Raw genomic sequence first — 14573 nt, 5'->3', positions numbered from 1 at the left:
GGGGCCGACGACCACCGCGAGGATCGACTCCACCTCGGGCAACGCGTGCGCTAATTCCCATGTCCTCTCGCCGTCTGCGTCGATTCCTCGCGGAGGCGCGGCGCAAGGGAGCGTAAAAAGCTTCGGCGGGGGGGGGGGGGGGGGGTGCCCGGGGGCCGTGGACACCGTCGGTGGAACGTGTCTTTGGTCGCTCGACGCGAGGATCGCGGGGAGATCTTTTCCGATAGAGCAGAAGCAGCAGCAGCAGCCCCTTTTGAGTCGGGTGCCCATCAGGGGAGAAAGTTTGGGGGAGCTGCGTTCGTCCAGCAGTGGATTTATCTAGGGCAGTACATCACGTGATATCGTGTAAGGGAGGTAGTTCGTGTATGGCTGCGTAAGTTTTGTCGGTTGTGCTGCATCGCAGCTCACGGTGCGTTTCCGAGTGGCACCATGCATTGTCCGTCACGATGTCCGACGATTCGTTCCACGTGCCGAGACCTTCAGGAAATGAATATCCGGACGGATTCCCAGCAAATGGATCGAATCGCCACCTCCCATACTCTGCGTGTGTGCATCTCTCTCTTATTCATTCCTGATGTTATTTCCTGCTCCCTGGATCCCAGCTGGGGTCACGGCGACGGTGAACCCCGCCTCTCTGTATCTCTTCATTGTTGTTGAATATAAATGAACGAACGTTTGTATTACAAACGCTGTAAATCTCCCGATTGGCCGGTCTCCGGTACAGGAAGAGGATGCAGCCACATACAATACATTTAAAAAGCGTTAATGTGAAACGTGACAAGATTTTAACCGACTGTGCGGGCCACAAGAACCCCCCCCATCTCCCGGCGACGCGGGGGCGGGAGAGCGCTGTGCAGCACCGCTCGGGCCCGAGCGCAGGAGGTGGCCTCCAAAGCCTTCCCGTTAGAGCGCCCATTAATCCCCGGCTGTCGCGCAAACCGGCAGCGGCGGCGAGCTGTGGCGCGCTCACAGGAACGGCCACAGACGCACGCGCACACGCTTAATATAAATCTCGTGTCCGTCCCTCAGCTCGGTCAGTGGCTGAAATGAGGTTTCCTGGGTCGTTGCCAATGGCAACGACCGAGGGATGGAGCGCCGTTAACGCGCGAACTGAGGATTTACAGATGTTGATTTCGCATTAAACGTTATTTTTACATTGCTCCGCTTTAAAATCCCCTTTTAAATCGTCAGCAGGCCGGGTGGTGGCTCAGCAGTGGAGCGGGCGGCTCGCTGTCGGATGCTTGCGAGCTCAAACCCTGCTTGCGGATTAATTCAGCCATCATCATCATCTCTCCACGGTCGATAAAACGAGTCAACATTTTTTTGTCCTATGGATAGACTTGCCCCCAACAAAGGAATGTGGAATTTCCACCGCTGGCTCTGCAGGACTGTAAACGGGAGACAGGCACCAATAGCTCAATGCTCATTTGAGCAGCAGAAACGCTCTGAGTGTTTTTCTATCAAGCCCACCTTGGCTTATTGTACAATTGGGTTCGTTTGCTTCCTACGGCTTTTCTCTGTGTGGGATGCCTCTCCTGCGTGGTGGCTATGGTTGCCACCTCTGTTGTAAAATAAAAAAAAACGCTGGGACATATCACGAGAAGAAGAGGAGAAATATCTCACAACAGAAGAGAGGAGAGCCGTGCATTCCTATTATTATTATTACTACTACTACAGTATTGTTATTCCTGTGCAACTGACAAACACCGGTAATTTCAATGTCACGGGACGACCGACAGATTTCCAAGGACGCCAGCTACCTCCTCAACCAGAGTACGACAATCCTGGGGAAAAACCAGCAGAGGTGGCAAACTCGAGTGGCGAGGGTTCCGTGTTGTGGCCGTGTCGGAGCGTGGGGCACACTGGTATCTGCGGTGGGGTGGTCGGTCTCCCGAGAGCAGCCTGCCAAGGCCTGCGCTAATCCACCATGATTGCCGCTTTGGCCGTTACCGTTTTTATTATTAGTCTTACTACGCGCGTGTGGGAGACCCGGGCGCGCCTCAATTATCGCAGGGGGACTTCGTGTAGCTGTGGTTTTCGGCAAAGGTCTCTGCCAGGATTGTGAGCTCTTTCTGTGGAGGCCATTTTGTCAGTGCGACGAAAAAGATAAATGATTATTCCGTGGGTGTCCGTGGCCGGATGAATTATACATCTCAGCAGAAACCATTTCGTTTGCCGATATTTACAAAGGCGAATTAAGAAGAGATCATTTAACTCGCGTCGTTTAATGCAACTGACGTAAATTCTAGAATTACGACGTCCATTATTTTACCCCGCACAGCCTCACCGGGTCCCAAGGCTCTTATAACTTAGTAGGCTCCTGCAACGTTAAGGATGTTTTGAACGATTCGATTAAAAACACAACTGTATGTTGTGTTTTTAATTGAATTGGGCGCTCTAACGGGAAGGCTTTGGACATGAGGGCGACACTCAGCCCCGCCATCTCCTGGCCACAACTCACAGTCCCATCACCTTGGCCTAGAACACCAGGCAAGCCCTGGTGGTCCCCTATCCCAATATTTTAACCGGACCGGAACACAACCGTACAGCGGATGCTCGGTTGAGGGCCTGACATATGTGTGTATGTATGTTTAACTTTTTTCACACTGTACGTAACCAACATTGCTAATCGTGGCAATGCCAGCAAGAAGGGCCAATCTGGCCACAGCGGCGCCAGATCTGGGACGAATAAACACTCCCAGACCAGTAAAAAAACTACTCTAGATATTGATGAAAAAGGAAATATTAATATTTCCAAAACATACTCGCAAAACGGGCTCGTAAATCACCTGCCAGCTGTTGTTGAATCCACATTTGTCCATCCACGTCCCGGGCTGTTCGCCTTATTTGCGAGAAAAATTTTCTTCAGCGACACACGCGGGGAAACCACATGGCACGTTTTCTCGAAGTCGATTAAAACTTTACTTTGCGTATCGACACGCAATTCAGGCACAAACTGCCGAGCTCAAGCATCGCAACGACTGGGACCCCGCGTGACCACTGGGACCCTGCATGACCACTGGAACCAGGGGCCCAGGGTTCCTTGCGCGACCAGGGGACCCCACGTGGCTGGGGGTGGGGAGGGCGGGGGAGGGCCGCCTCGCTAAAGGCCATGTCCAACTCGACGCGTCATCACTGACCGAAACCCAAGCTAATGAATAAATAAATAAAAATGCCGACTGCATTGCGACCGTCCTACAGCGGGCATGCGGACCTGCGATGCATCGCCGAGGTTGCAGCAGGAGAAGGGAACCATCGCTGCCGTTGTCTTCTGCCAGGTGAAAGTGGCCAGGAGGTGGATTTGGGGGGACCGTGGTGTGTGAGGGGGGATTAGGAATCGGCGCGGTGCCGGGGATCGGGTGTCAGCAGTGGATGAGCGTGGGGGGAGCGTCGCGCCAAATCTCAGTGACGGGGTTGAGGGCCGGGTGAAACGAGCCGGCTGCCAGCGTGCGCAGAGCTTGTTTATCTGATCGTTATCGTCCAAAGCCACGGCCGGTCCACCACTGAATGAAGACCTCCCCGTGCCGGTGCCATCCTTCGTTGTCCAGTGCTGCAAACCATCCCTCCATCGTGTTCCCTGCCCTAGATTCTGATGAAGAGGCCGAGCGGACAGCCTGCTCACGCGCCGGTTTACACGTGTTCAATGGATTAAACCAGCCGTAATTGTGATGAGCCACGATCGATCCACTGCTGGGTGAAGGCCTCCCCGAAGCCGTCTCTCCGCACGGTTCAAACCCCTGCATCTAAGGCCATTCTCCTTCGCGTGCTCCGCTTCGGCCGCCGTTGGCGTTCGCTTCGCCCGCGGCCCACGCTCCCACGCTTCCGATCCACGTGTCGTGGCAGGTCGGGTGGACGCGCGAGTACCGAACGGACACGTCCTCCTCAATGTCGCGGAACCCGCCGCCGCCACCACCGCCAGCATCGCTGTCGCCGTTGCCGTTGCCACTGCCGTCGAGGAATTTCAGGGGGGATTTGGACTCGAGTAATTATCAGCCAATACTATAATTGCTGCACCTGAGCCCAGGTGTTGGGGGGGGGGGGGTGGCAGTTGAGAGCGTCGCGGATCAGCGTCGCGGGCACGCGGAGGAACGCGGGGTCGAGGAGGAGGATCCTGCGGGATCGCTCGCTTCCACGCGCGTGGCCCGCTGCGTTCCAGCGTCCGTGAATCCGCTTTGTGGTTTCTCCGGTCTCTCTCTCACGCTCTCCGGAATGTTGACGTGTGCGAGCACACGTCTAGGTCAGCGCTTCTGTCAGGGGTGGGTGACGGGCAGGGCCTGGGAGGGGCGCAGACTGCGGTGTGGGTACTGTGGAGAATAAATACTGAATGTTGAACTTCAGCGCCTCATTACAGCTACAAAAGACACAAACTCACAACGTGGGGCAGCGACCGGGGAGGCTGCCATTCCAAAAATCTTGAGAACCACTGGTTTAGGTGACGTGTGTGTGTGCGCATGTGTATGTGTGTTTGCCGTGTCGGCCTTATTAGGTGTCCCGCGAACAGCACTTTACCCAACAGTCTGTTCACAGCTATACGGGGGACCTTTGCCTCTCTGCTGGTAGAGATGTGTGCCAGCACCATCCCTTGTGCATCCTCCTCCGTCGCCGCCGCCCCCGGTGAAAGGAAACCCTCTTTCTCGGCTCTTAAATGTTTGCGGCGGCTTAGAGGGGCTTAGGCAGCCTTGACCTGAATAAGTGCATTAGCTGGTAGGGCCCTCTCGAAATATTCCAAGCATCTGACATCGCCGATATAAGACAACCCCTGCAGGATCCGCTCGGGGCTTTTGCAGCTTCGAACGCCACGAGACAAATCCGCACAGCACGGGGAGGAAGCACCATGCAAATCTCCATCCCCAGGGCCCCCTGCCTCCACCCCTGCCCCCCCCACTGATGCAGAGAGAAGCAGCGATAATGCTCAGATAAAGCAATGTTCTCACCCTCATGTGCTGCTGCTGTTTCTACTGCTGCTACTGTTGGTGCTGTTGCTGCTACTGCTCTGTTGCTATGCTGTTTCTACTTCCATTCCTGTTGCTTCTTCTGCTGTTGTTCCTGCTGCTTCAACTACTGCTGCTACTGCTGCTGCTTCTGCTCAGCTCAAACATTCCCTGCTCCACCGTGGAGCCACAGGCCATCCCTAGCCACTCCACAGTGAGGGGCACCGCCACGGAGCCACGTGACCGGTCAAACTGCCCGAGATACACCGTGGCGCTGCGGAACTATAGAGACCTCTGGGGTAGAGTCGCTCGCTCGTCATCCTCTAGTGACCCCCCCCCCCTTCCCGCTCGGTTCCCTCCCCACCACCCCACCCACCAGGCCCCTATCACCCGGCTCATCTTTCGCGCGGTAAGGCGACACCGTTTTAAGTTTATATCGCGAGCAGCGGTGCATTTGGTAAACGGAGTGGAATTCCAGCTTAATCCGTCATCCGCTACTACGCGGGTCCCGGCCTTTCCCACAGACGCACGGGCGCACAGGCCGGACCTCGCGCTGGCCATGGTGCGCAGTGCAATGAATAATTACAAGAATTATAAATAAAGAGTCCTCTATCGACCCCAGAACGAGTCTCAGTGCTCTTCTTCCGAAGGATTCTGATGCATCTGGAAGTTTGGCCGATTAGGCCACGAGCCCAGACTAGGCATTTATACTTGTCGGTGCCACCTGAGGTGACATTACATCAGCAGGGTCCAGCTTCTCAATCCGGCCAAGAGTGGTGAATCACGCGATACGCAATTCAAATGAGCGGGGGGCCATCGGGTAGTGGACTCTAATTGGCCACATCTATAAACCGGTTCTACGAATATATTTTGCCATCTTGGGTGGCACCGAAGTCTGGTCCGGCCCATGGCCTAATCTCCACCAACGAGCGCTTGGCTCCGCATGGCAGGACAGCGGCGCCCGGAGGCGCGAACCCGAGAGTCCGCTGCACGCGGAAGGGCCTCCGCTCGGGGGAATTCGCTCGGTTCGTCCACGTCGACCGGACCCGCGTGGGTAGAGGCGGGTGTCTGCACACCGTACCCCTACCACCACCGCACGCGGCGTGCCGACGTAGACTAACCACGGCGGTGCCCGCGTGCGCCGGCTCGGGCGGCCGGGCGGACGGAGGCAGTGGGCGCGGGATTTGAGAGACCCGCACCGTTGTTGCAAACTGCCGCGCCAGGAGACGGCATCGAACCGGCGTGGCAAACCGTTGCACCGCGGCAGCATCGAGGAGCAGCAGCCTTGAGGCTCGGCGGCCGCGTCCCGCGGTCACCTCTCCCACCCAGGAGAATTGACCCGTGTCGAGTTTTCATTTTGGAATTTGTCGATTTAATTTTCTGGGTATGAAACTTGGATGGAAACCTCACAATTGAGTTTTTTTCCTGGGTAAATACGTTACTTTATTGGCAAGGCCCCTTCTCTATAATTTTCCTGTTTGCTCTCAGATATGGCTGAGTGACCCACGGCTCTCTCCCTCTTTCCCTCTCTCCCTCCTCTCCCTCCTCTCCCTCTTTCCCTCCTCTCCCACTCTACCTCTTCCCCCTCCCCTCTCCCTCTTCCCCCCCCCCCCCTCTCTCTCTCCATCGCGTGCAGCAGGAGCGGCGAGAATTGCTGAATCTCACAATCGCATCCCACGACCGCAGCGGGAGCCGATGACAGCGCTCGCACTCATCCCGGCATCACCGCGACAGCCTGGCAGGTCCGGGCCTGGGCCCCCACCCAACCCCTCCAGTGATGCCTCTGGAGGGGAAAGGGGGGGACGGTGAGGCTGGGAAAGGTTGTAGGTCGGCGTGGGGGATCGACGCAAGGGTGTGAATGACGGCCGCTCGCAAACCACCCCCCACCGCCCCCCTCTCCCCCCCCGGCCACGGATTCCTCAGCGATGACATCACAGATCGGTCGCCACGGGAGACCCAATGGCAGGAGCTGGCGTCGCCGTGGCAACCAGCGGAGGGACTCGAGCAGGAGGACACAAAGAGGGGCAGCCGAGACAATGGCGTTGGCGAGGGATCGCTCCGCCGCTGGGCGGCCCTGCCCGCCCACCATTACCATCTCAATGCCCGCACCCCCACGCTTCATTAAAAAAACTTTCGTGCCCCCCCACCCCACAGCAGCCCCCCTCTCTCTCTGTAGAACCGTCCTCACAGCGCGGTCGCGCACCGGTAACAACGCTCCTCGCTGCGGTGCATGGGAACGGAGCGCGACGTTACCAAAACGGGGGGCGGGGTTGGGGGGGGGGGCGGTCGCCCAGAGTGGTGGAGACGATGTGGTGGGATTCGGACCCCGTGACCACGACGGTGACGGTGACGAGAGCGCATCAGTGGTGCGAGCAGAGGGGCGGCTGCGGTGCCCGGTGCTGCCCCTAAGCCCACGGCCGCTGCCCCCGCTGTTCGCTAGGCTTTGTGGGAAAATAATCGATAGCGGCCATTGTGGGTAATACGAGTAACACAATGATTACGTAGATGGTGCGCCTCCTTCCCATATTTGTCTCTCCCATGTGAAAAAACGAAAGCCTTGACGCTTCCCTTCATGGCGATGCTTTTTGGGAGACCGGGGGGGGGCTGCGATCCCCCTGGAACGGCGTGCCGGCCACCGGGCCGAGGGGTCGCAGTGGCAGCGCGGTAGGAGCACAATGGTCGGCCGCGGCACAGGCCCCGCCGTGGCGGAGACTCGAGCCGCGCTCGTTAACGGGGGGGGGGCGCTGGGCACTGTGGAGGTTAAAAGGTCACGGATCCCCTGCCCCCTCGCTCTCTTTCTCTGTGTTTGGCTGGGATTTTTATTCCGGGAAGGAGATTAATGGGCGTGGGGTGTGGGGTCGGGGGGGGATGGTGATGGGGGAGGTGTGGGGATGGGGGAATGGGGGTGAGTTTTAATGGAGGTGGAGTCGGCGTAGACCTCCCAGCGGCGCTGACGGCATTGCAATAGCAACTGACCTCCAGCAACAACCAACAACTACGAGCAACAGCCAGCAACAACCGCCGAATATCGACAACACCGGCAACCAGGACCAGGCAGACCACCACCGCAGAGATGGAGCGTTGAAATCGGCTTTTGTGTTGCAGGCGCTAGGATGACTGTCGCACGGCAAGATTGTGCCAGATGGAGGCGGCGGCTTGGAGGGGCCTTGATCCAGCAGTGGATTGATCATGGCTGATGATGACTGAATCAGCACTGAACTGTCATGTGCGGCCTTGTAGACATAGCAACACACTCGGCTGCCTTTGTGTCTCCCCTGTGCTGGTGCCTAAACACTGCACCAGATACACATTTAAGGCTGAGTGTACCTACGGGAGCCCCTGTGCTCATTCAAACATTTGCTATCGAAGGCCCAGTTGATCTAGAGAAAGGCCAGAACAGGGTTCAGATATCCCACTGATGTTGCCCCAGGCTGGGAATCGAACCACCTGGACCCAGCTACCGGCATACGAGATCCATCCTCATGCCTGGAGCCAGCTTGGCAGCAGACTTGAACCGCCACGCCGTGTGTGCGATCCGCGCGGCGCATCCGTGGCCGACTGGACTCGGAGGAGCGCGCGGCGGCGAACGTTCGAACTGACAGAGCGGCGTTCGTGCCCCAAGGCACGCCCCCCTCCCCCCACCGCGTGGCAGCGCATCCCGAGTTGAATCTCGCGCACATTTAAGGAACTCGGGGTGACCAGGGGAGCAGTCGGCGGCCACGGGGGCGCTCCGGGTTTCCTCCCACACGCGAAGCGAGTCGTTTCTTAGGAAGGGACCGGCCAGACATCATGACCAAGATGAAACGCGCGACGTAACCTAGGGCTGAACGATTTGGGAAGAATATCTAATTGCGATTTTTCTGACAGATATTGCGATTGCGATTCGATTTGCGATAAAACATTTTTAAGTCAAGCTTCAGTTCAATATTCACCGTGTATTAGATTTAAAACATGTGATTAAGCATTATCATCTGATGATACCATCAAAATATGAACTGCTCTATATATTATAATGCAAGGATGAGAACTTAAAAGATATGAATTGCTTCCAACATGTATTTATTGAAACATAGAACAATTGTGAAGTAAAATAAATAAAGCAATAATGATTTTAAAAATACAATTCCAATAACAAGGTAATAGGACTTTTCAAATCGCAAAAAATCGCAGCCTTTGCGATTTGCCAAATGCATTTTTCAAATTGCGATTTCGATTTGAAATCGATGAATCGTTCAGCCCTAACGTAACCGTGGTCGGCCAAGCATCCCCTACTGCTGAAAGATCACCTGCAAGTCACCCATTTGGGATCGCGGCGGAAACATCGCCAACGGCTGCAAAAAATCTGGCAGGAACCTCCTGAGGACGAGGCTTGGGGGGAGCTCACCGAGGCTTGTCCCGTACGAATGAATAAGCGGTGGGAACCCACTGGGACGCAAGCGCGGCTCACGCGCACAGCGAATGGGTAGGAGGTCGTGCGTGCGTGCGCCCGTACGGCACACGTAGCCACGCGTGTTTGCTCAGCGAAGGCTGCACTGAGCAGCCATGTGAGACCCCCGCAGTGAGGGGCACTTGAGATAGTTTGGGTGGAGGGGGGGGGAAGTGCAGAAGGGGAGAGGTTGGGGGGGAGGGGGTCGGGAGGGGGTGGGGGGGCACCTGGGCGGAGCGACGCATCCACCGTGACTAAGAGGGGGGCACCCAGCGTCCCCCCCACCCCCCTCCTTCTAGCGGGGGTCTCCGTGGGCAGGAGGTGGAGTTGGCGGTTAAGTGGTGGGGGGGGGATGAGGGGGAGGGGCCTGGGTGGTGTTGCTTCTCCTTGAAGCGGACACACAATGGCCACAAAGGCTCCTTTCTTCAGGGAGCGCGGGAGGAATGCCAACGACACGGGCAACGAGGTGCGGCGGGGGGGCGGGGGGGGGGGCGTGGAGGCCCCGAGGCCGTCGTGCTCTCCGGCCGCGTGTTGTTCGCCGGTGACGTCCGACGATTCGACCCGCGTGCTGGGAGCTCCTTCGCTATCTTCTACGGCACGTGGAACGAAACGTCGGGCATCGCGCCACCCGTACAGCACGGCCACAGGGCACAAAAATGCTTCATGGGAGAGCCGAATGGCAGCACGACCGCGGAAACATTAACAACGGCCTTGATGCCAGCTTCAACCACACACAACGCAGGCGAGCACCCAACCTCCAACGCCTCTCGTCTCTCGCACCAACACCCAACACCAACAACAGCAGCCAGCACCATCGGTGCATCACCACCGATAGCACCCAGCAGCTTTCCCGCAGCATCCTGCACCAACACCCTGCACTAACGTCACGCACTGATGCCACAAACTTCCACCATATACTAATGCCTTGCCCTAACGCTCTGAACTAACGCCCTGCACTAACACCCTGCACCAACACCCTGCACCAACGCCCTGCACTAACACCCTGCACCGACGGCCTGCAGTAACACCATGAACTAACGTCACCCACTAACATCACGCACTAACATCATACACTAACTCCGGGTCCCACAATCCAGCACGCAGGTCCAACTTCCAGCATACACAGGACACCCAGCTCTCAAACTCCAGCAGGACCCAGCCATAGCCTCCCACAGCACCCAGCCGAAGTCTCCCACAGCACCCAGACGTAGCCTCCCACAGCACCCAGCACAAGCGCCCAGCGGTGAGAACCCAGGCCCCGGCACAAAGCCACGGGCTCGCGATTAAATAACAAAGAGCTCGTCGCGAGAGTCGCGCGTTTGCACCACGACCGTCCCATCCTGCAGACAAAGCTCGGCTCGTTCCTGCGGAGCTGCCTGCCACCGCTACCGCCATCTCCATCGCCACACAACACCACGCACGCGTGCGTTACAACCCTACAAAGACAAAGATTCCAACCCCCTCCCCCCCGTGTAGCCTTTAAACAGGCTGTTTGGGGCATGAATGTGGCCAACATGGCACCCGGTCGCCTTTGCCTCCCCCCAGTGCTGACGTATACACCTGCAACAGGATACTCATTTGAGGCCGAGTGCACGTAGGCGGAGGCTGATGACCGGTTTAAATATTCGCCGCTAATGTGGCACATTGTCGATCGCGCGGTGATTTCATAGCCCAAGCGGAGGCCGGCGTGGGCGAGCGTGGGCGAGCGCCAGAGCCATATGGTGGGTCCCGCTACTCGGGTGGGGCGCCGTCATCATCAACCCCGCTACGGACGAGGCTGGGCCCTTGTCTCAACCCGACCCCCACGCCCAGACGGCGCTCGCTCCCCGAGGGTTTGTGGTTCTCGGATTTGAAACAAACAGGCGTGGGGAACGCTGCGAGCGTCACCCGATACCCAAACGCGGCTCATGCCCGGCACAACAAACACGGCGCGGCCGATCTGCCACCACGCGCGCTCACTTGCTTGCTCGCTCGCTCATTCACTCGTTCGCCACAATCGCCGGGGAAGAGAGTGAGACACCGGGCGGCGGTGGTGCTGCCTCCTGCCTTATCAATCAGCGCTGAGCGATTACGAATGCGAAGAGCCGAGTTGAGGGTGGAGAGCACGGGCTCTTAACGACGGCCGTTTCAGCGCGGTTATCGATTGCCGAGATATGGCCGCCGCTGCCGCCACCACCGTGCCGATGCCTCACCGGGCCCCGCTCGGTATCGATAAATTTGAGTCACAACAGCGATCGACGGCCCCTGACCTCCGTGGCCCCTCTCCCCCACGGCCCCTGCAAAGCAATCATGAGGGCCCTGCCCCGCGAGACGAGGGCTCGGCGATCCGGCACGTCCGCCCCTTCGGTCGCGGAGCACGGAGCGCGCTGCCGCACCACGCACAGAGCGCGAGCGATGCGCAGTGGTGAACGTCCAAACTCTTGCCCCTATTCAAACAATTATTATTACACTCGACCCATCGGGCAGCATGGCGTTCTGGGAGTGCATCTTCATCAGCAGGCTTCATTGGCATTTGATGTCTCACCTGCGTCAGAGGTGGGCCCTTAGAGCGGCCGTCGGACTCACCTGGGCCGGGCGAGATGCGGCCGGGCGTGACGGCACGTGTGTGCGTATGCGCGTGCGTGCGGCCGCGCCGGCGGGGACTCACCCGATTGTAGTAGTGCACCTGCACTGTGTGCCACTGTCCGTCGCTCACGCCTCCCGGCACGAACGGCGTCACCAGCGTCGACTTCTCACCTGCGCCGAGAGACGTGCGCCGCCGGACACGCAAGCGGTCAGACGAGGGCCGAGCGGCGGCAGCGGCCGCCATTACCGATCGCACGACGACTCGGCGACTTCACGGACTCCCGAGTGGAACGCGGCGGCCCAGCGGCGCAGCGAAGGGCACAGGGGCGTGAGAAGCAGCTGCACCTCCCAAAGCTCTGGGTGCTGAGCGGGAGGATGATCATGACAAGAACCAGATTATGCCGCACCCCCTCAATTATTACTTTTCTTTGGCACCCACTACCCAAACCCCCCCCCCCCAGCTACTTCACATGCCTCCGCCCCCCCCCCCCACGCAACCCCCGCGATGAAATGTCCCACAACTTCAAAATAATTCCTCCGCAGCTATGATGCTCCGACTTCCTCTGGAGTACTGCGGTTGCGGTATTCGTGGCAACGGGCTGTGCCGGGGGACCTGACTGCAGCAGCGCCACCGCCACCGCCGCCAACTTCGCAGCGTCGCTCATAAATAGTGCACGCGGCCGACGGGAAGAGGAACAGCTCACGGGCACCCGAGGCAGCCATCCTCCCTCCTAAACTGGGCCGGCAGGGCGGCTGATTTACCACCGCGGGGCTTTTTCGCAGCTGCGCCCGTATATATTTCTCCCGACGTGTTTCCGAGTTCTGTCGCGTTCCTGAGCTAGCTGCCGGCGCGCGGAGAGAAGTGTCGGGCATCGGCGGCGAACAACACTTCGCAGCGCGAATGAGAAAAAAGGCATCGCTGCCACAACCGCTGATTTAACGCAGTCGACCGCGCCGCCACTCGCACACGTGCGCGCGTCCCCTTCATTTTCATCTCAAGAGTCGTAAAATCCTACCCCAGTGTGAGACGGGGGGCCGCTCCGTCGCACAGGGAGGGAGAGGATTAAGGGAGCACGTTATTGATGGCTGGGCAGAGGCGGGCAGAGGCGGCCAGTGATGGCGGCTGTGCGGGCCATTGGCCGGCACCGCCGCCACCGCCAGCCCGACCGCCGCCACCTTCGCCGCTCTTGCGCAAGGGACCGAGGGGCTGTAATCAAAATCAGGGACGGACCAAGCGGCAGAATGTGGACCCGTTAACTAAACTACTTAAACTAAACTACTTTATTTTACCAGGTAAGGCCCACTGAGCTATGAAGCTCTTTATCACAAGCAACCTGGCCAAAAATGACAGCTCAACGAAGTGGCTTTTGATGTGGAAAGTTATAGCAGCCAAATACTGTAAAACGCATGTTGATTCTAAATGTGGAGGGATTAATCAGAGGACCCGGAGAAAAATCCACGCGACCACGGGGAGAACTTGCAAACTCCAAATATACAGGCGTCAGGGTCGGGATCGAACCCACAACCTCCTGTATACCAAGAGAGGGAAATAACATCTCGCCACCGTGGCTGCAGTGACCGCCCGCGTGGCCTTCTTATGAGCAGCAGCCACTGTGAGAGCAAGCGCCGTGCTTAGCAGGGTCAGAGTTCCAATTAAGTTGGTGGCTGCCATATCTACTCTCTCTCCACTCTCTCTTCTCTTCCCCTCTCTCCCTCCCTCGCACTCTTTAATCTCTCTGCTCTCTCTCGCCCCCACCAGCAGCAGGTGCCTGTTTTTTACGAGGCAGAGAAATCACCGCAACGAGAAGAGAAATCCAATAATGGAGGAGCGCGTGCCAGAGCCCGCGCCTTCGTAACCGTCGCGGCAACGCCAAAGCCCATCCCGGCACACGGGGGAGGCCGTACCGCACCCTCCACGGTCGTCCGCACCGCACCATCGCAACATCCACACCGCGCAACCACCACCACCATCATCACCACTGTCACCGCGTCAGCACTGCGCCACCACCACAGTGTCACCGCATCAGTACCGCACCATGAACGCACGAGCACCGCACCGTCACTGCGGCATCACCACCACCATCGTCAAGACTATAATCCCACCATCACCAGAACCATCACTACATCGTCACCGCACCATCACCGCGCCATGTCCTCACCGCATCTTCACAGCCGCCACGGTTTACAAGACAAAAATAGAGCCCCAAGAGGAGTCGTCCCTGAGCGGTTGACACGCAATGGCGGAATGAGGTTGCATCTCCAGCTATCTCTTGAACCATCCAATCAAATAGATTATTCTGCTTGAATTGAATCGTGCGTTCGTAAGAATGGGTTCATGTGACCCCTGCAGCCACTAGGGGCGCTACCGTTTACAATTTAAATATATATAACAATTCTTGAATCAAATTGCAAACCCCAAATGTCGACAATGGCTATCCATCTCCAATAATCTCTATCCAGTTCTGTATATCTCTATCCAATGACCTAGTCATCTCTCATTATCCATCCATCTCCGTCAAATGATCACGGTCAAGCTTTATCTCCATCTGGAGTAGAGGGGGGGATGCGGAGGAACGAGTTATTATCACAGTTTGCCTGTGTCGTGGCATGATGGTGTGGCGGCGGAGTGGGGGGAGTGGTGGTTCGGTGTG

The 14573-nt window shown here is 57.8% G+C and overlaps 1 protein-coding gene across 4 annotated transcripts in view; it reads right to left on the bottom strand.

Annotated features, from left to right (window-relative positions):
• Window positions 1-14573, bottom strand: part of CELSR2 (cadherin EGF LAG seven-pass G-type receptor 2) — a 114904-nt gene that overhangs the window by 36862 nt on the left and 63469 nt on the right. For all 4 annotated transcript variants that reach the window (XM_032963497.2, XM_032963496.2, XM_032963494.2 and 1 more), the window contains exon 6: window positions 12005-12093. In XM_032963497.2, the coding sequence (XP_032819388.2) occupies window positions 12005-12093 (89 nt within the window). The remainder of the gene's footprint in view (window positions 1-12004; window positions 12094-14573) is intronic.

The sequence above is a fragment of the Petromyzon marinus genome, chromosome 30 (genome assembly GCF_048934315.1).
Source record: "Petromyzon marinus isolate PM22_M1 ecotype Great Lakes invasive population chromosome 30, UKy_Petmar_22M1.pri1.0, whole genome shotgun sequence".
Lineage (NCBI taxonomy): Eukaryota > Metazoa > Chordata > Hyperoartia > Petromyzontiformes > Petromyzontidae > Petromyzon > Petromyzon marinus.
This window is presented reverse-complemented; position numbering and strand designations above follow the sequence as displayed.